Source organism: Chiloscyllium plagiosum, unplaced genomic scaffold (assembly GCF_037043375.1).
Source record: "Chiloscyllium plagiosum isolate Xiang-an unplaced genomic scaffold, Cpla_swu_hap1 HiC_scaffold_10, whole genome shotgun sequence".
In the NCBI taxonomy this organism is placed as follows: Eukaryota; Metazoa; Chordata; class Chondrichthyes; order Orectolobiformes; family Hemiscylliidae; genus Chiloscyllium; species Chiloscyllium plagiosum.
In genome coordinates this window covers 77,332,607-77,354,934 of record NW_028270148.1, presented here as the reverse complement: position 1 = coordinate 77,354,934, position 22,328 = coordinate 77,332,607, and the positions used below count along the sequence as shown (strand labels likewise).

General features: G+C 41.9%; 1 protein-coding gene across 5 annotated transcripts in view; it reads left to right on the top strand.

Moving 5' to 3' along the window:
• Positions 1–22,328, top strand: part of sytl3 (synaptotagmin-like 3) — a 168,577-nt gene that overhangs the window by 30,930 nt on the left and 115,319 nt on the right. For 4 of the 5 annotated variants that reach the window (XR_015758473.1, XM_043696176.2, XM_087991473.1 and 1 more), the window contains exons 2-4: positions 1,642–2,181; positions 9,744–9,959; positions 19,785–19,852. Coding sequence is in view for 4 of the 5 variants with exons in the window: in XM_043696176.2 (XP_043552111.1) it covers positions 2,072–2,181; positions 9,744–9,959; positions 19,785–19,852 (394 nt within the window). In the remaining variant the exon portion in view is untranslated. Of the gene's footprint in view, positions 1–1,641; positions 2,182–9,743; positions 9,960–14,272; positions 15,436–19,784; positions 19,853–22,328 lie in introns of those variants that run through there. The other variant, XM_087991472.1, reaches the window with a different exon arrangement.

Genomic DNA, 22,328 nt, shown 5'->3' with positions numbered 1-22,328 from the left:
ATATTGTGTATCTTTGATAGGTATGTCCCTGCCAGGCAGGGAGGAAGTGATAAAGTAATGGAACCGTGGTTTACTAAAGAAATTCTATCTGTTGTTAAGCAGAAGGGGGAGGCTTATTGACATTGAAGCGAGATGGTTCAGATGAGGCGATGGAGAGTTACAGAGCAGCTAGGAAGGATATAAAGAGAGAGTTAGAAGAGCAAGGAGGGGTCATGAGCAGTCTTTAGCAGGTGGAATAAAAGAGAACCTTAAAGCTTTCTATGGATATGTGAAGAATAAAAGGATGATGAGGGTAGAAATGGGGCCTGTCAAAGACATAAGTGGGACCCTGTAGAGATCGGAGAGATGCTAAATGAATTTTTCTCATCTGTTTTCACTCCGAGAAAGGAGAATATTGTACAGGAGAAGACTGACATATGGGCTATTAGACTTGAAAGGATTGAGATTAGTAAAGAGGAGGTGTTATCAATTCTAGAAGGTGTGAAAGTAGATAAATCCCCTAGGCTGGATGGGATTTTTCCGAGAATTCTCTGGGAAGCTAGGAAGGAGATGGCCGAGCCTTTGGCCTTGATCTTTAAGTTGTCATTGTCTACAAGTTTAGTACCAGAGGACTGGAGGATTGCGAATGTTGTGTCCTTGTTCAAGAAGGGCTGTAGAGACAACTTTGAGAAGAATAACAGGAAGGCAGAATACTGGGTCACTGGAAATATTCTTGGTAGTGTGAATAAGGACTCATGCCCGAAACGTTGATTCTCCTGCTCCTTGGATGCTGCCTGACCTGCTGCGCTTTTCCAGCAACACATTTTCAGCTATGATCTCCAGCATCTGCAGTCCTCACTTTCTCCTCGAAAATGCTAATGCGGCCTCATTTGGAGTATTGTGTGCAGTACTGCCCCATTATTGGAAGGATGTGGAAGCATTGGAAAAGGTGCAGAGGAGATTTACCAGGATGTTGCCTGGTCTGAAGTGAAGGTCTTATGAGGAAAGGCTGAGGGACCTGGGTCTGTTCCCGTTGGAGAGAAGAAGTCTAAGAGGTGATTTAATAGAGACATACAAGATGATCAGAGGATTAGATCGGGTGGACAGTGAGAGTCTTTTTTTTAGGATGATGACATCTGCTTGTACAAAGAGGCATAACTGCAAATTGAGGGGTGATAGATTTAAGACAGATGTTAGAGGCAGGTTCTTACTCAGAGTGGTAATGGTATGGAATACCCTGCCTGCCAATGTAGTTAACTCAGCCACTTTAGGGGCATTTAAACAGTCCTTGGATAAACATATGGATAATGATGGGATAGTCCAGGGTGATGGGCTTAGATTAGTTCATAGGTCAGCGCAACATTGAGGGCCAAAGGGCCTGTTCTGCGCTGTATTGTTCTATGTTAAGACTGTTTTGAATAAACAGTGACAATTCAAAGTTAACTATAACTAGCCATAAGATATAAATTTACACTGGCACAATCAATGGCTATCCAGTTTTCTAATCCATTAATATCTAACGAAAGAATGGTGAGTACAAGTAAAGTATACAAAGTTCCTGTTGAGTAGTGCCATGAAAGCATAATCTGAGATAAGACACATGTTCAATTCAATAATAGTGATTAGAGTAAACAGGCTGACATTTGCTTACTCTTTTATAAGGTCTAAAGCTACTTATGATTCAAGACAATGCTGTGTGTTTGAAGTCGGATGTTACTCGAAGAACGTTGCACTTCACTGTGTTCAAGCAAGTAATCCTGATGGAGAAGTGCAGTCCCAGAATCAATGTTTAGCTTGATGAATGACTGAAAAGAGAATAATTTTGAGTGCATCAATCTGAAAGAAAAAGGTTAAAATTGTTTAATGAAGTGATAATGGGAACGTATGAAAAAATGGGAATACAGTGGTGATAAGTTTAATAGCAAACTGTCAAGCCAAAAATGCAATGCAACATTAAGAACCTATTGAATCTACGCAGTTCAGAAAATTTTCTCTCAACCTGTTGGTCTGGGAAGCTGCCGTGATTTGCACACAAATTTGTGGCACTAAACTATCAAACAATAGTGACACTTGAAATTGGATAGACGTAAGAATGGAAATGGAGGTGGATATCAAATCCCTCAAAAATCTAGAACGTGAGAATGTGCTGGAAGTCCTTCAGCGGGATGAAAAGCTACGTAAAGCTGAAGAAGAGCGGATAAGGTGAGCAACATAAAATATTTTTAATGATCCATTCAAAGAGAAGTTTCAGTGCTACAGTGAAGGGCCTATTACTGGAATATCTAAAAGGAAGTTTAGAATTATGATGAATTTTGGAGAAAACGACATTTAGAGTCCAGATATTGATCGCAAAACAGCGTTATATGATTATATTGACCAAATAAAATACCATTGCTGTTGAAGGTGTTTCATGGGAAATATTGATCAGACTAACATCAATCAAATGGTTTAACGCCAGTGCTTTTTAGTGGTTTGGTTAATGTCTTGAAGCATTTTACAAACAATTTTGTATTTTCTGAAGTACATTCAGTGTCAAAATGAGTATAAAATAGAATATTTGGCAGCCAATTTGTACACTGCAAACACCCATAGAACCACAGAACCATAGTAATGATACAGCACAAAAGGGGACCATTCAGCCCATCTTATCCATGTTGGTCGGAAGACATTCAGAGACCCTTTCTAATCCCATCTTCCTGCCCACTGCCCTTCAATATACAGCACTTAAGGTGCCAATCCAGATACTTTTTAAAAGAGTTCACCATCAACTCAGGCAGTGAATTCCAGACACCCAACAACCTCTGCATGAAGTACTTTTGTCTCTTGTATGCTCTAATCCTTTTGCCACCTTTCTTGAATCTCTGATCCCTGGTTTTTGAACTCTGCCAAGGAAAACAGGTTCCTTCTGCCTACTCTATCTCACAAATTTGTATACCTCAATCATGTCACCCCTTGGCCTTCGCGGGTCCAAGGGAAACACCTTTAATCTCTCCTCTTAGCTAAAATTCTCCTGGCAACATTCTAGTAAATCTTCTCTACACTCCCTCCAGAGCAATAATGTCCTTCCTGTAATGTAGTGACCAGAACAGTTGTGGCCTCACCAGTATTTTATATCTTTTACAATTTCATTATTATATCCCTACTTTTGTATTCTATACCTCTGCCAGTGAAAGACAACATTTCATGTGTCTTCTTTACAACCTTATCTACCTATACTGCTATCTTTAGGGACCTGTACAATTGCATGTCAAGATCTCTCACTTCACCTAACCCTCTCATATATTCCTTTTTGTTATTTGACCTCCTTAAATACATTACTTCACGCTTATCACTTATCGGGGTGGCACGGTGACTCAGTGGTTAGCACTGGTGCCTCACGGCACCAGGGAACCGGATTTGATTCCAGCCTCAGGCTGTGTGGAGTTTGCACATTCTCCCAGTGTCTGTGGAGGTTTCCTCCGGGAGTTCCGGTTTCCTTGCACAACCTAAAGATGTGCAGGTAGGTGAATTGACCATGCTAAATTGCCCATAGTGTTCAGAGATGTGCAGGTTTGATGCATTAGTCAGGGGTAAATGTAGTAATGGGGACTGGGTTTGAGTGGGATACTGTTCGGAGAGTCGGTGTGGACTTGCTGGGCCGAAGGGCCTATTTCTGTAGGGATTCTATGTTTAACTCCATCTGCCACTTTCCCATCTACTCCATCAACCCATCATTTTGGGGTTTACAGCTGTCCTCTACACAGCCAATGTTTGTGTCCCAGTTGTGCCCCCACATTCAACTCCAAATCATTAATGTATAAATCAAATGGCAAGGTCCTACTACTGAGCCCGGTGCAGCATCACTTGAAATAGCATTCCATTCGCAAGGGCAGCCATTGACTATTGTTTCCTGTTGCTAAGCCAACATTGGATCCAATTCGACACATTACCATATATCCCCAGGTTTTTACTTTTTTTAAATCAGTCTGCCATGTGGCCATGTTGTCAAATTCTGTATTAAAGTCCATGTAGGCAACATCCATGTAGGCAACAGCACTACTCTCATCGACCTTCCTTGTCACTTCATTAAAGAATTCAATCGAATTTGTAAGGCATGACCTTCCTTTAACAAAGCCATTCTGACTATCTCTGAGTAGTCCATTCCTTTCTAAGTGACTGATTGTCCGATTTCTCAGGCTTGATTCCAACAATCTGCCTACCACAGAAGTAAGATAACTGGCCTATAATTGTTTCCTTTATACCCTTCTTAAACAACGGAACCACATTTGTATTCCTGCAGTCCTTCAGCACCTCACCGATCTCTAATGAAGATTGGAGAATACTCCTCAATCATCTGCTATTTCCGCCCTGACCTCCTTCAACATCTTGGGGAACAATCCATCCCTCCCTTATGACTTATCCACTTTCAAGGTTTTGAACTCCTCTAACACGTTCTCTCTCATTTTGATTATTTTGTCCAAAATGTCACATTGCTCCTCTTGGATTACTATATCCTCATCATCACTTTGTGAATACAGAGACAAAGAAAAATAAAAGTTCCTCCCATATCCTCTGCATTTTCACAGAAGTTCCCCATCTCATCTTTGATAGGTCCCATATTTCCCTTAGCTATTCTTTTGCATTTTACATACTGGTAAACCATCTTTGGGTTTCCTTTATCTTGCTTGCTAATATTCTTTTTATTTGATTTCTGTAATTCCATTTTTAACTTGTTCCCTGTACTTTCTACACTACTCTAGGCTATTTTCAATGTTAAATCTTTTGTGACTATCATCAGCTTTCTTTTTTTGTTTAATCTTCCCCTGTATTTTTCTAGTCAACCATAATACTTGGTAGTACCATTCTTATTTTTTGAGGGATACGTATGTTTTGTGCTGCAAGGATCTCACTTTTTATTGTCTCCCACTGGTTTACCATTGATTTATCCTTTAGCAGTCCTGTCAAGTTCACCTCAGTCAAATCACTTTTGTAAAGTTTATCTTTCCCCAGTTAAAATCTTTTATTGGGGTATTCATCTCTTTTCCATATTAATACTAAATCTACCCTAATTGTGGTAATTATCCCCAATATGATCATCTACTTTCACTTTACCCGCTTGGCCACTTTCATTTTCCAAAATTAAATCCAGAATCGCATCTCCTCTCTTTGGGCTTGTCATGTATTGTTTTAAAAAAAAGCTTTTCTGGATATAACGCACAAATTTTTCACCATCAATGCCCCTTATTGTTCGAAACCCAGTTGTTATTGAAATAAAGTCTCTGATTTATTACTGCTGTCTTATTCCAACATGCAGAAATTTGTCTTCGTATTTGTTCTTCTATTTTCCTTCCATTATTTGGGGGTCTGGAGTATACTGGTAGTGTGACTACCCCTTTTTTATTCCTAAGCTCAACCCAAAAAGCTTCATTTAGCATATCATATTTTCTCACAACTGCAATTGATTCTTTAACCAATAATGCTAGACTTCCCCCTCCTTTTTTGCCACCCACTCTATCTTGCATGAAAAATCTATATTCTGAGATATTGAGCTGCCAGATTTGCCCCTCCTTTAGCCAGGTTTCTGATTTTGCAAAGTCATCATGTTGCCATGGGTCTTGTCAGTGCCCTTAGTTCATCCGACTTGTTTGTAATATTCTTTGTATTGAAATATCTCCATCAGCACACGCACGAAAGGAATTGCCTGGGAAATTGAAGATTTTTCTGGACAACTCTCTATGTCTGGAACTCTGAAAGGCTCAAATTAAATCAGAAAGGGATGTTAAAGAGGTGGAGGAGTTGCATTACAGAGAGGGAGGATGAGCAGCCACTATTTGGAGTGCTGGTCCTTCATCAGGCAAAATGACTGTCATTTGTCATGTGGAATTCTTTGGAGAGCACTTGATTAGAGTTTAGGACCAGCATGTTCCTGTGAAAGTAGAAGGATAAGAATGGCAAGATTTGGGAACCTTAGATGAGAAGAAAAATTAAGAGTTTAGTTGAAAATATAAATGAAGCAAATGTAAGGTTTACAAAACTGAAGCCAGAGGAATACAGGGATAGTAGATTAGATTACTTACAGTATGGAAACAGGCCCTTCGGCCCAACAAGCCCAAACCAATGTTCCGAACAGCAACCCAACCAGACCCATTCCACTCCACCTAACACTGCGGACAATTTAGCGTGGCCAATTCACCTAACCTGCATATCTTTGGATTGTGGGAGGAAACTGGAGCGGGTCCACGCAGACATGGGGTAATGTGCAAACTCCACACAGACAGTTGCCTGAGGCAGGAATTGAACCCGGGTCTCTAGCTCTGTGAGGCTGCAGTGGTAACCACTGTGCCACCATGCAGCCCTAGTAGGGAAGTACACAAGCAAGGAATTAAGATGGCTAAAAGGGGCCATGTCTTTGGCAGACAGAATTAAGGGAAAACCTAAGATGTTTTATGGACCTAGAGGATAGTTAGGGAAAAGATAGGTAAACTCTAGGACAAAGGAAGGAATTTGTCTGGAGTCAGAGGAAGTGGATGGGATCCTTACTGATATTTTGCATTGGTTTTTACAAAGGAGAAGGACATGTTGGGAGGGGTATGTTGATATTCGGGACTTTATCAATATAAAAAGTAAAAAAGGTGTTGGGTGATTAAAGCACATTAAGTAGATAAGTCCCCAAGACCTATAGAATCTATCCCAGAATGTGGTGGGAGACAGGTGAGGAAATTGCCTCTGCTTTGTATGAAATCTTTGCATGAGAGGTCACATGAGAGGTACCAGAGGACTGCAGGATGGCCAATGATGTACCTTTGTTTAAAAAGGGCAACAAGAATAATCTGGGAAATTGTAAGGCATTGAGCTTTACAGCAGTGGTAAGGAAATTATTGGAGAAGATTTTGAGAGATAGGATTAACCCACATTTAGAAAACATGGACTTATTAGTAATTGGCAGCATGTGCCGGGAAGGTCATGTTACACAAACCTGATTTGAAGTTTTTGAGGAAGTGACAAAGATGAGTGATGAGAGCAGGGTGGTAGTACATATTAGGGTGGCATGGTGACACAGTGGTTAGCACTGCTGCCTCACAGCACCAGAGACCTGGGTTCAATTCCCACCTCAGACAACTGTCTGTGTGGAGTTTGCACATTCTCCCCGTGTCTGCGTGGGTTTCCTTCCACAGTCCAAAGATGTGCAGGTTAGGTGAATTGGCCATGCTAAATTGATCGTAGTGAAGGGGTAAATGTAGGGAATGGGTCTGGTTGGTTTGCTCTTTGGAGGGTCGGTGTGAACTTGTTGGGTCGAAGGGCTTGTTTCCACACTGTAAGTAATCTAATCTATTATCTAAATGAACTTTAGCAAAGCTTTGATAGAGTCCCTCATGATAGACTAATACAAAAGATGAGGTCACATAGAATCATGGAATCCCTACAATGTGGAAGGAGGCCATTCAGCCCATTGAGTTCATACCCAACACCACCACCATCACCTTATCCCTGAACCCTGCACATTGAATGGCTAATCCACCTAGCCTGCACATCCCTGGGCACTGGGGCAATTTAACATGGCCAGTTCACCTAATCTGCAAATCTTTGGACTGTGGAAGAAAACCAGAGCACCCGAATGAAACCCACCCAGATATGGGGACACTGCCTGTGAGAAGTTTGCACAGTTACCTCAGAATCAAACCCAGGATCCTGGCACTGTGAAGCAGCAGTGCTAACCATTGAGCCACCAAACCCCCCCTCCACCCCCCATATGGGATCCATGGTGAGCTTCAAAGATAGATACAGACTTAGTTATGGCTTGGTTATAGAAGACAGAGAGTAGCGGAGGGAGGATGGTTTTCTGACTGGCGAGCTCTGACCAGTGGTGTTCTGCAGAGATCAATGCTGAGTTCCCTGTTGTCTGTAATATATATCAATGATTTGGTGGCGAATGTAATTGAGGTGATTAGAAAGTTCTTGGACAACACAAAGATTTTGGAGTTGTAGACACTAAGAGGCATTGCCAGAGGATACAGAAGGATATAGATAGGCTGGAGACTTGGGTGGAGAAGTGGCATATGGAGTTTCACCTGGACAGATATGGGCTGAGGCATTTTGGGAGATCTAATGCAGGAGGGAAGCTGATAATAAATGTCAAAACCCTTAGTAGCATCAATATGCAGAAGGATCTAGGCATATAGATCCACACTACCATAAAGCGGATAAAGATTGTACAAAGTTGGTTTGTTTCACTTGAAAATCGACTTGATAGGTGTTTACAAAATCATGTGAGGCATAGACAGAAAGCATAGTCATAGAATCCCTACAGTGTAGAAGCAGGCCATTCGTCCATTAAGTCCATATCTGCCCTCCAAAGATCATCCTACCTAGACCATCCCTATAACCCTGCATTGCCCATGGCTAATCCACCTAGCCTGTACATGGACACTATGGGAAAATTAGCATGGTCAGTCCATCTTACCTAATCTTTGGACTGTGGGAAGAAACCAGAGCACTTAGTGAAAATCCACACAGACACAGGGAGAATGTACAAACTCCACACAGACAGTTGTCCAAGAGCGGAATCAAACCCAGATCCCTGGCGCTCTGAGGCAGCAGAGCTAACCATTGAACCACCATACCATATCAAAGTTAGAGAGATGTACAGCATGAAAACAAATCCTTCATTCTAACTTGTCCATGCCGCCCAGATATCCTGAATAAATCTAATCTAATTTGCCAGCATTTAGTCCATAGCACTCTAAACTCTTCCTATTCATGTATCCATTCAGATACCTTTTAAATGATTTAATTGTATCAGCCTCCACCAATTCCTCTGGCAGCTCATTCCACACATGCACCACTCTCTGCATGAAAAGATTGCCCCTTAGGCCCATTTTAAATCTTTCCCTTCCAACCTGAAACCTATGCCTTCTAGTTTTGGGCACCTTTACAATGGGGAAAAGACCTTTGCCATCCAGCCTATCCATTCCCCTCATTATTTTATAAACCTCTATGAGGTCACCACTCAGCTTCTGACACTCCAGGAAAAATAGCCCCTGGCTATTCAGCCTTGCCCTATAACTCAAACCCTCCAACCCTGGCAACATCCTTATAAACCTTTTCTGTACTCTTTAAAGTTTCACAACATCTTTCCTATAGTAAGGAGACTAGAATGGAACACAGTATTCCAAAAGAGACCTAACCAATGTTTTGTACAGATGCAACATGACCTCCCAATTCCTATACTCAGTGCACTAATCAATAAAGACAAGTGGTACCAATCGCCTTCTTCACCATCCTGTCTACCTGCAACTCCACTTTCAATAAACTATAAACTTGCACTCTCTTTGTTCAATAACTCTCCCTCGGATCCTAACATTAAATGTATGAATCCTACCTTGATTTGCCTTACTACAATGCAATGGAGTTTATTTTCCCAGGGTAGAAATGCCAATTACTAGGAAACCTTGGTTTAAGTAAAAAGTGGTAAGTTTAAAGATGTGAAAGACAAATTATTTTTTTAAAATGCAGTGAATGGTAAGTACCTTGAATTAACCTCTAGAAGATGGATACAATAGCGATTTTTAAGAGGCACAGGACCTTGTGGAAGGAAAACGTTTTTATTTTGGAAAGACATAGTGTGTCAGCACAGTCTTGGTGTACTGAAAGGCCTGTTCTTATGCTGTATTCTTCTTTATTTTGTCTTTGTAAAACTGACTGCTCACTCTGTTGCTTTGACCTTTGAGAAAAGTAATGTCTGTGGTTACTTTGTGCCAATGAAAATACCACTTTTTTTTGTGCAGAAAGTTAAAGTCTGAATATCAAGAAATTTGGCGGAATGGGACAAAAATCTCTCGGCAGGCATTTAGCAACCGATCCTGTGCTCGATGTCAGACAACCCTAGGATTGGTATTTAAAGTTGGTGTGGTGTGTAGCTATTGCAGTCACAAAGTGTGCCATGAATGCTGTGTGTATAAAAAGAATAATGTGTGGAGATGCATGGTGTGTCAAGCTCACAGGTAAGAACTTCTAAAACTATGGTCATATTTTGCACTGTGTCAGCTGGATCAGCTTCCACAAATAGCCATGTTCCCTCTGTAGACTGATGGAAAGAGTGCAGTGGGAATGAAGCCACACTGTTCCTCGAGCTGCCACTCCTATATAAATAGCCAGTTGAATCACCAAAATGGTTCATTTGCCTGACTGCTATCTAGGACTAAAGATACTCATGCTTGGTTTGATCAATAAACAAAAAAGATTATTATAAACACACTGTTAACAAGTGGACAAATGGATTATTAGCTATTATAAAACAAATGAAATCCCCTTTAAATCCAGACCTGTACACATTAATTCACAAACAGAATATATGAAAGACGGCTCTGCTGAAATATTAGTGGGCGGCACGGTGGCACAGTGGTTAGCACTGCTGCCTCGCAGTGCCAGAGACCCGGGTTCAATTCCCGCCTTAGGCGACTGACTGTGTGGAGTTTGCATGTTCTCCCCGTGTCTGCGTAGGTTTCCTCCGGGTGCTCCGGTTTCCTCCCACAGTCCAAAGATGTGCAGGTCAGGTGAATTGGCCATGCTAAGTTGTCCGTAGTGTTAGGTAAGGGGTAAATGTAGGGGTAGGGGTGGGTTACGCTTCGGCGGGTCGGTGTGGACTTGTTGGGCCGAAGGGCCTGTTTCCACACTGTAAAGTAATCTAATCTAATCTAATCTAATCTAATTATAGATAGAAAACAGAAGCACAAAAGAAGAAAATTGGTGGATCAGCAGTTGAAGTGATGAGTGTGGAATGTGGTGAATATTTCACAGTTCGTTTGGTTTTTGGCAATGACATAATTTTCCTATTGGCCACAGTGCAATAGAAAATCATCACTTCAGTGGCCAGTCAGTTGGACCTAGGTCTTTACTTGATTTAGAAATTCTTCTTTTCAGAGTTTTTAAGGTTTTTTAAAATCAGACAATAAGAAAGAGAGACAGACTTATGTAGGCTCTAGGGTTCTTGAGGTCTGAGTCTAACTTCCCTTTCTCAGGTCTATAACAAACTGCAGCATAAAAATCCCAGCAATACCAGCTTGGATCACAAATTCATAAAATCCAACTTCTCAAAATGTTACATGGCTTTGTGTAACCAAATGTGGATAACATACTTTGACCTACAAGTTGTGAAAACATATATCTGATGCATTCTCTGCAACACAGTTGTGCCCAGACTTCCTGTTTTCCCAATTTACACACAAGAAAAGTAATTGTTGCAATTGCATTAGATTGTGTTGATATTTGCTCAGATGCCATGTTGGATGTAATATAATGTCAATGATCAGAATATCATGTGACTTAACCTATAGGAATTCGACTAACCAGAGTTGGCAGTGCTGTTGGGGAATGGACTGCTTTAAGACATTCCAACTTGGGTTAGCTCCTAAAAGAGAATGATGTTACTGAGCATTTTTGCATAAACCATTTCCTTTACCTTTCCCATTTCTTCCACTTCTGGTGTCAACATAACCTTGCAAGTATTGTGATGACACGGATGGTAAATTTGTCTGTTTTTCATTCAATAGTTAAGAATCCTAAAGTTTTTTTTCAGCATTGACACAAGATTGAAGACTGAGAGAGAACGTGCACTTATATTGTATTTTGCACAGTTTGAAGACTTGCAACATAGTGCACAGCCAGTGAAGTAGTCCTGATGTGTTTTTAGTCCATTAATGGAGGGGACTACCATCTATTAACAAATTTTATCTGAGTGGTTTTGTTCTTGGACACATTATAATGTCAAAGTATTATTCTCCATGGTATTTTTTTAAAAATAGAGTAAATGTGAGTTCTGCCTACACCCTAGTGTCGGGAAAGCATCCTATTCCATGCAGGATATGTTTCCCTTCATTAATGTGAGTGCTGATAAGTAGTTACGTGGTCAGTGTGGAGTAAAGCACCAACTATACGTGTACATTGATAATAGTTTCTTACACAGATGTTCAGTTGCTGTGTTACAATGCTCTCAGAATACATGCAACTAAAACTTGATGGGAAAAGATGGTAGTAAAGCACTGCTGTAACATGCTTATGTATTTAGTTTATTGGGAATAAATTATCAGCCCTAGAATGTCTTGAGCTCATGGTGTTGGAAATAAATGGTCCATTGGCAGATTTTTAAAGAAACATTTGGATAATTTTTGGGTTGAAGAGGGTTTACCATGTAATTTTTGGGCACTGCAAAGTCCGAAGGTTGAAGTGTACAAAGTTTGTGAGAAGATTTGTAGCTTGGGTGCTCCGGTATTTGAATCCGGATTCAAACCACTACAAATGCCGAAGGAAAGATCACAGAAGCGCTTCACAGGAGGCTCCCAAGCACTGAGGATGTCACCTTGACAGGGGACGAAACGTCTGCAACACAAATTCCCAGCTCGGCGAACAGAACCACAACGTTGAAGTGTACTGTGGTTCACCTATGATTTGGAGGAGCCTGTGTTGGACTGAGGTGGACAAAGTTAAAAATCACACAACACCAGTTTATAGTCCAACAGGCTTATTTGGAGGCACTAGCTTTTGAAGCACTGCTTCTTCATCAGGTGGTTGTGGAGCAGGATCATAAGATCTTACGATCGTGATTTACAACCACCTGATAAAGAAGCAGCGCTTCGAAAGCTAGTGTCTCCAAATGCAGAGGAACCTCAATTATCCAGCATTCAATTATCCAAATATCAGATTATCTGGCAAGATTGCAAGGTCCCAGTGCTTGGCTAAACTATGTTATCCGGCATTTGATAATCCGGAATTCAAATAATCGAATGAAATACTCTCCGCAGGTGTCCTTCAGATAGAGTCATAGCGTCATTGAGATGTACAGCATGGAAACAGACCCTTCGGTCCAACCCATCCATGCCGACCAGATATCCCAACCCAATCTAGTCCCACCTGCCAGTGCCCGACCCATATCCCTCCAAACCCTTCCTATTCATATGCCCATCCAAATGCCTCTTAAATGTTGCAATTGTACCAGCCACCACCACATCCTCTGGCAGTTCATTCCATACACATACCACCCTCTGCGTGAAAACATTGCCCCTTAGGTCTCTTTTATATCTTTCCCCTCTCACCCTAAACCTATGCCCTCTAGTTCTGGACTCCCCAACCCCAGGGAAAAGACTTTATCTATTTATCCTATCCATGCCCCTCATAATTTTGTAAACCTCTATAACCTCTATAATCCTCCAACCCTGGCAACATCCTTGTAAATCTTTTCTGAATCCTTTCAAGTTTCACAACATCTTTCTGATAGGAAGGAGACCAGAATTGCATGCAATATTCCAACAGTGGCCTAACCAATGTCCTGTGCAGCCGCCACATGACCTCCCAACTCCTGTACTCAATATTCTGACCAATAAAGGAAAGCATACCAAACGCCTTCTTTACTAATTGAGGTTCCTCTGTAAACCAGTTGGACTATAACCTGGTGTTGCATGGATCACCTACCCTTTACAAAAAGTCAGACTTTGTGGAGAGAAGGCAGCTAAGCTTCTAAGAGAGTTAAGAGATGGATCTTCAGTATTTTATGGCATTAATCACTCTGCGTTGGAGTACTGTGTCCAATTTTGGGCCCCACACCTCAGGAGGGACATACTGGCACTGGAGCGTGTTCAGCGGAGATTCACACGGATGATCCCTGGAATGGCAGGTCCGTGGAACGGCTGAGGATCCTGGGATTGTATTCATTGGAGTTTAGAAGGTTAAGGGGAGATCTAATAGAAACTTATAAGATAATACATGGCTTGGAAAGGGTGGACACTAAGAAATTGTTTCCGTTAGGTGAGGAGACTAGGACCCGTGGGCACAGCCTTAGAATTAAAGGGGGTAAATTCAGAACAGAAATGCAGAGACATTTCTTCAGCCAGAGAGTGGTGGGCCTGTGGAATTCATTGCCGCGGAGTGCAGTGGAGGCTGGGACGCTAAATGGCTTCAAGGCCGAGATTGATAAATTCTTGATATCACAAGGAATTAAGGGCTACGGGGAGAATGCGGGTAAGTGGAGTTGAAATGCCCATCAGCCATGATTAAGATTAGATTTAGATTACATTACAGTGTGGAAACAGGCTCTTCGGCCCAACAAGTCCACACCGCCCCGCCGAAGCGTAACCCACCCATACCCCTTACCTAATACTACGGGCAATTTAGCATGGCCAATTCACCTGACCTACAAATCTTTGGACTGTGGGAGGAAACCGGAGCACCCGGAGGAAACCCACGCTGACACGGGGAGAACGTGCAAACTCCACACAGTCAGTCGCCTGAGGCGGGAATTGAACCCGGGTTTCTGGCGCTGTGAGGCAGCAGTGCTAACCACTGTGCCACCGTGTCACCCAGAATGGCGGAGTGGACTTGATGGGCCGAATGGCCTGACTTCCATTCCTATGTCTTATGGTCTTGTGGTCTTATGGTCTTAATGGTTACCTAGCAACAACTTCTGGACTGAAATTTTTCTTTATCAGTATACTTGAATCTGTCTATGGAAGAAAAGACCTCAGAAAGCTTGGGGTAAAAAGATAGATTTTATCTGTCTGTCTGTTTCTCTCCCCCTGTTAATTTATAGGTAGTAATAATAAAAGGATGTTTAGGTAATTGAAGAAAATCACTTTCCCTTTTGTTATGGCTCATTTCAGAGTAGTATTGCCAGAGCGGTCCACCTGTTTGGAGTTCTAGTGTTATGATTCTATCGATAATCCTAAATGATGCTAAGCAGTGATCATACCATGAAAATGATGATAAGCGGCAAAGAAAATACTTGAATTAAAACTTAGCAGTATTAGAGAATAGCAAATGAAGGATGTTCAGCCAGCTGCACAATTGAATTGGAAGGGGAAAGTCATCAAAACAGTTCAAAGACTGAAACTCCATTGAGAATATGGATTTCTGGTGATCACTGAGTTTCAGTCTTCCTAACCCAATAACTTTCTGGAATGCAGCGGGCTCCAGACAAGCTGAGAAAGGCAGAGTGGGGATGAGCCCTTCAAAACCATAAATCAGAGAGTGCAGAACTGTAGAGGTTTTTCAACTTACAAAGTGCCTGCTATGGCACAAAGAAAAGGAAGTCCCTGCCTTTACAACTGAAAGCTACCAAATTCACTATACCCATAAATCTTTGAAATTCAGCAATATTCCTGGTTGGTGGAAATTTCTTAACGTCTTTCATCTTTTGTGTGCTGCCTGAGTTCATGCTGCCTCTACAATGTGATCCAAAAATATTTTCATTGACTTTGAAAATTTACTTTGACATTGAGTATTAATCCAGAATCTCATAATGTTTTTGAAATTTGCAGCACTCTTTTGTCATGCAATACGTAGTAAATCAAGGGATGAGAACCACAGAGAATGTTGAAAAAGGAAAACAAACCATGGATTGAACTGGTTTGGACTGTTTTTTTTTATGGCAGAAGTCTGTTGGAAAGCTGCTGGACTGGGAAGCTGTGTTGAAGTTTTATTCTCTTTAAAGTTAAGGAATAATTGAATGTTTAGGAAAGTCTTTAAGAAAAAAGTAAATATTCTTCAGAAACACACCCTTCGGTCCAACCCGTCCATGCCGACCAGACATCCCAACCCAATCTAGTCCCACCTGTCACACCCGGCCCATATCCCTCCAAACCCTTCCTATTCATATACCCATCCAAATGCCTTTTAAATGTTGCAATTGTACCAGCCTCCACCACTTCCTCTGGCAGCTCATTCCATACACATACCACCTTCTGCATTAAAAAGTTGCACCTTAGGTCTCTTTTATATCTTTCGCCTCTCACCCTAAACCTATGCCCTCTAGTTCTGGACTCCACCACGCCAGGGAAAAGACTTTGTCTATTTATCCTATCTATGCCCCTCATAATTTTAGAAACCTCAATAAGGTCACCCCTTATCGTCCAACGCTCCAGGGAAAACAGACCCAGCTGTTCAGCCTCTCCCCATAGCTCAAATCCTCCAACCCTGGCAACACCCTTGTAAGTCTTTTCTGAACCCTTTCAAGTTTCACAACATCTTTCTGATAGGAAGGAGACCAGAATTGCACACAATATTCCAACAGTGGCCTTACCAATGTCTTGTACAGCCGCAAATGACCTCTCAACTCCTGTACTCAATACTCTGACCGATAAAGGAAAGCATATCAAATGCCTTCTTCACTATCCTACATATCTGTGACTTCATTTTCAAGGAGCTATAAACCTGCACTTCAAGGTCTCTTTGTTCAGCAACACTCCCTAGGACCTTACTATTAAGTGTATAAATCCTGCTAAGATTTGCTTTTCCAAACTGCAGCACCTCGCATTTATCTGAATTAAACTCCATCTGCCACTTCTCAGCCCATAGGCCCATCTGATCAAGATCCTGTTGACATCTTCGCTGTCCACTACACGTCCAATTTTGGTGTCATCTGTAAACTTATTAACTATACCTCTTATGTTCACATCCAAATCATTTATATATATGATGAAAAGTAGTGGACCCGGCACCGATTCTTGTGGCACTCCACTGGTCACAGGCCTCCAGTCTGAAAACAACCCTCCACCACCACCCTTTGTCTTCTATCTTTGAGCCAGTTCAGTATCCAAATGGCTAGTTCTCCCTGTATTCCATGAGATCTAACCTTGCTAATCAGTCTCCCATGGGGAACCTTGTCGAACGCCTGACTGAAGTCCATATAGATCACATCTACCACTGTGCCCTCATCAATCCTCTTCGTTACTTCTTCAGAAAACGCAATGAGACATGATTTCCTGTGCACAAAGTCATGTTGACTATCTCTAATCAGTCCTTGCCTTTCCAAATGCATGTACATTCCCTCCAACAACTTGCCCACCACTGACGTCTATTGTTCCCTGACTTGTCCTGACCACCCTTCTTAAACAGTAGCACCACGTTTGCCAACCTCCAGTCTTCCAGCACCTCACCTGTGACTATCGATGATACAAACATGTCAGCAAGAGGCCCAACAATCACTTCCCTAGCTTCCCGCAGAGTTCTAGGGTACACCTGATCCCGTCCTGGGAATTTATCCATCTACATGTGTTTCAAAACATCCAACACTTCTTCCTTTGTAATACGGACATTTTTTCAAGATGTCACTATCTATTTCCCTACATTCTCCCCATTTTCTGCGGCTCCACACAAAGGCCACCTTGCTGATCTTTGAGGGGCCCTATTCTCTCCCTAGTTACCCTTTTGTCCTTAATGTATTTGTAAAAATCCTTTGGATTCTCCTTAATTTTATTTGCCAAAGCTATCTCATGTCCCCTTTTTGCCCTCCTGATTTCCCTCTTAAGTATACTCCTACTGCCTTTATACTCTTTTAAGGATTCAATAGGCAATAGACAATAGGTGCAGGAGTAGGCCATTCTGCCCTTCGAGCCTGCACCACCATTCAATATGATCATGGTTGATCATCCTTAATCAGTATCCTGTTCCTGCCTTATCTCCATAACCCTTGATTCCATAATCCTTGAGAGCTCTATCCAACTCTTTCTTAAATAAATCCAGAGACTGGGCCTTCACTGCCCTCTGGGGCAGAGCATTCCACACAGCCACCACTCTCTGGGTGAAGAAGTTTCTCCTCATCTCTGTTCTAAATGGTCTACCCCGTATTTTTAAGCTGTGTCCTCTGGTTCGGCACTCATCCATCAGCGGAAACATGTTTCCTACCTCCAGAGTGTCCAATCTTTTAATAATCTTATATGTCTCAATCAGATCGCCTCTCAGTCTTCTAAACTCAAGGGTATACAAGCCCAGTCGCTCCAGTCTTTCAGTGTAAGGTAATCCCGCCATTCCAGGAATTGACCTCGTGAATCTACACTGCACTCCCTCAATAGCCAGAATGTCTTTCCTCAAATTTGGAGACCAGAACTGCCCTCAGTACTCCAGGTGTGGTCTCACCAGGGCCCTGTACAGCTGCAGAAGAACCTCTTTGCTTCTATACAGTGTCGTCACTGCATTATAGGAAGGATGTGGAAGCTTTGTAAAGGGTTCAGAGGAGGTTTACTAGGATTTTGTCTGGTATGGAGGAACGATCTGATGAGGAAAGGCTGAGGGACTTGAGGCTGTTTTCATTAGAGAGAAGAAGGTTCAGAGGTGACTTAACTGCGACATATCAGAGGGTTAGATAGGGTGGACAGTGAGAACCTTTTTCCTCGGATGATGATGGCTAGCATGAGGGGACATAGTTTTAAGTTAAGGGGTGATCGATATAGGACAGATATCAAAGGTAGTTTCTTTACTCAGAGTAGCAGGGGCATGGAACGCACTGCCTCCAACAGTAATAGACTCGCCAACTCAAAGTGCATTTAAATGGTCATTGGATAAACATATGGATGAAAATGGAATAATATAGGATAGATAGGCTTCAGATTGGTTGAATAGGTCAGCGCAATAACCAGAGCTGAAGCGCCTGTACTGCACAGTAATGTTCTATGTTCTATGAGATGTAGTCATAGTCGCAAGATACTTGCAATTTGGTAACCAGATGACCTTCTTTAGTGATACTGAGAGTGTGGTGCTGGAATGACACAGCAGGTCAGGCAGCATCCGAGGAGCAGGAAAATTGACATTATGGGCATACGCCCTTCATAATTGATTTTTCTGCTCCTCGGATGCTGCCTGACTTGTTGTGTCTTTCCAGCACCACACCCTCAACTCTGATCTCCAGCATATGCAGTCCTCACTTTCTGTTGCTTCAGTGATGTTGTTTATTTTGTCCACGGCATCAGCACAATCCCCCCCCCCCCCCTCCCCCCCTCCCCCCCCAACTTTTTTCTGTCAATTGTGCTATTGGATCTTTTGTATCCACTTGAGAAAGCATGCAGTGTTCATTTGAAAGACAGCACATCTGCTAGGTAATGTAATAGATCCCCAAGTGTGAAGCGAGAGTACTGCTTACCCACTACATTTTTAAAGAAATAAGTTTTTGATATTATTTATCTCATTAAGGGTTTCACTTGACAAATTCTTCCTTGCAACTACATTGCCTTGAAGGTAATTTCACTTTATTTACTGGAACATATCTCCCTGAATGTAATGAGGTCACAGAGATCTTCAGTCCAGAAACAAACCCATTTTCCAGCAGTTGGCTCATAGCCTTGTATGCCTTGGCATCATCAATGCACATCAAACTACATCTTAAATGTTGTGTAGGTTTCTCCCTCTACCACCTTTACAGACAGTGAGTTCCAGATACCTGCCATGCCACTAACATCTCCTCGAAACCGTATGTGCCTTACCTTAAATCCATGCCCTCTAGTCATTGATCTCTCCAGCAAGGGGAAAGTTTCTTCTTGTTGACCCTATCTATGCCCCTCGTAATTTTATACATTCCAGTCACATCTCCTTTAATCTCCTGTACTCTAAGGAAAACAACCCCATTCTGTCCATAACTGAAACTTTCCAGCCCAGGCAACATCCTGCAAAATCTCTGTGTCTTTTCCAGTGCTATCACATCCAACCTATCATATGGATCCAGAACTATGCACAATTCTCTAGCTATGACCTAACCAATACAGTTCCAGCATAACCTCCCTGCTCTTAAACTCTGGGCATCAGCTAATAAAAGCAAGTATCCAGTGTATCGTCATAAACACTTTATCCACTGTCCTGATACCTTAAGGATCCAAAGCATTTGCACACAGCAAAATTCCTCTGATCCTCGGTACTTCTCAGGGCCCTACCATTCATAATGTATTCCCTTGCCTTGTTTGTCCACCCCAAGTACACTTAACCAGATTGAATTCCATGTCATCAAAACTGACCTGCTCTGCAGGAACTGAAGTTCTATTTTTAAAATAAATTATACTGATTCTATATTTCAGACAAATGAAGGAGAAATCTGGAGAATGGTTCATTGAGGAAAGAGCGAAGAAGTTTCAGCAGAAGAAAGGTATTTGTAGCACTACTGCTAAATGCCTACATCTCTCAACATTAGTCGTGAGATGTTTGAACAACAAACATTAATAGCAGAAAAATAAGTACACTCGTTAGGAGAACTATAATTCCAGTATCATAGAGTGTTTTGGACCATCAAATTCATGCAGTGCAATCCAGTCACTTTTACGTAATCAATGCCTTGCAAGTTATTTCCTTCAGGTTTCCATCTATCTTCCTTTTGAGATTTGGTCTTGTACACTTAAGCCTTGTTTCAGATTTGTTTAAGTTTAGGTCAATAATATATCAAAGCAAAGATACTTTTTTCTGATATGAAAAGCAATTATTCACTTCAGTTCTTAGTGCTTGTTACTCAGTGTTGCCACTGTCATTGTGATCCCATGGTTTATTTTGCTGGCAAGCCTTTCAAAACACCTACTGGAAGATCATTCAACTCCACATCAATTGTGTTGCTCTGGTCAACCTTCTGTTACTTCATTGAAAAACTCAAACGGGTTACTTAAGTGGGATTTTTAAAAATAAGAATGGGAATTTTTCAAGTCCTCTGGCACTAATTGTAAGTCTGAGGAAATTGAGAGATCGTGGTCAATGTCTCCACAGTTTCCACCCTTAATTCTTTGATTTTCCTCAAAGGAATCTGATCTGGTTCTTGCTAATAACTGATTTTTATTCGCTTTTAGGAAACTAATGTCTCTGCCACCTCGTCCTCCATTGCCATTTCAGCAACATCTGATCCATGGATTTCTTTTAGGACTCTACTGAGGTCCAAAACAACCAAATGTGCAGGGAGTTCTTCCATCTGCAGAAACTTGAGCTTCACATTTCAGAGCTTGAACAACATCTGGAGACACTGTGGCACATTGAGACTGAGAGTTACATTCAGAGAGGTAGTCACACTGTAGCTTAAGAGCCTGGAAGAAGGAAGATGGTCAAGTAGTCCATGCAAAACTGGCAGGCACTGCAAGAGTCCGTGGCATCCTGCTCAGAAATTGATTTTCCATTTTGGAAGCTGATGGGGACACAGATTTCTCAGGAGAGAGAAGCCAGAGTTACATTTATTGCACTGTGTGGGGCTTTCTGGACAGGAAGAAGGAAAGGAGGAGCAATAGTAATAGAGGATTTATTAATTAGGAGAACGTATAGGCGTTTTTGTGGTTGTCAACCTAACCCCAGCATGGTATTTTGCCTCCCTGGTGCCAGGTCGCACCAGGGTGTCACACAGTGGCTGCAGAACATTCTTTTGGGGTAAGGGTTCTTGATGAAGGGTTTTTGCCCGAAACATCGATTTTACTGCTCCTTGGATGCTGCCTGAACTGCTGTGCTCTTCCAGCACCACTAATCCAGAAACAGAGATTAAGGTCCACATTGGTACCAATGACTTGGGGAGGAAGGAGAATGTGGTCCAGCAATCAAAATTTCAGAAGCTATGTAGAAGATTAGCAAGCAGCACCTCACGTAGTAATTCCTGGTTTACTCCCAGTGCCATATGAAGTGTGTGCAGAAATCGATGAAGGCAGATGAATGTGGGACTGGCCCTTGGGATGATGGCAAGTGTACAGGCTGGATGGGTTGCACCTGAATAGAGCTGGGACTGAATTCCTTGCAAGGCATTTTGATAATACTTTCGGGAAAGCTTTAAAGTAATTTGGCAGGGGGGATATCAAGTGAGAATAGTAGAGGAGAAGACCAGGGTTCACAAAGTATATAAGATGTGCAACTGGCACTAACATAGACAGCAAGTTGTTAAATTAAGTGAGAGTGAGGAAGGAAAAAGTCAAGGCTAATTGTGCATGTATGTGAATGCATGATGTATAGTAAATAAGATAGGGAGTTATAGTGCAGATTGTTATGTAGAATTTTGATGTTGTAGTGATAGTAGAGACCTGGCTTGAGGAAGGACAAAACTGGGTGTTAAATATTCCTAGATATAAGGTGTTCAAAAAAGATAGAAAAGGGAGGAAAGTAGGAGCAGGAGCAGTATTTGTTGAGGAGCACATTGCAATGCTGGAGAAAGGATGACCTGGGGGTCCAAGCTGAAAATCTATTTAGCTAAACCTAAGGAACAAAAAAAGATACAATCACATTACTGGGTGTATTCTATAGACCACTAACTAATGGACAAGATGTAGAAGAACAAATGTATAAGGAAATTACAGAGAGCTGCTAACATTATAGTGTAGTTATAATGGGAGACTTCCATTACCCAAGCATTGACCAGACAGCACCACAGACCCAGGTTGATTCCACTCTCAGGTGATTGTCTGTGTGGTGTTTGTACATTCTCCCCATGTCTGCGTGAGTTTTCTTTGGGTGCTCTGGTTTCCTCCCACAGTCCAAAGATGTGCAGGTTATGTGGATTGGCCATGCTAACTTGTTCATAGTATCCTGAGATGTGCAGGCTACGTAGTTTAGCCATGGGGAAATGCAGGGTCCTAGGGTTGAGATGGGTCTGGGTGGGATGGTCTTTGGAC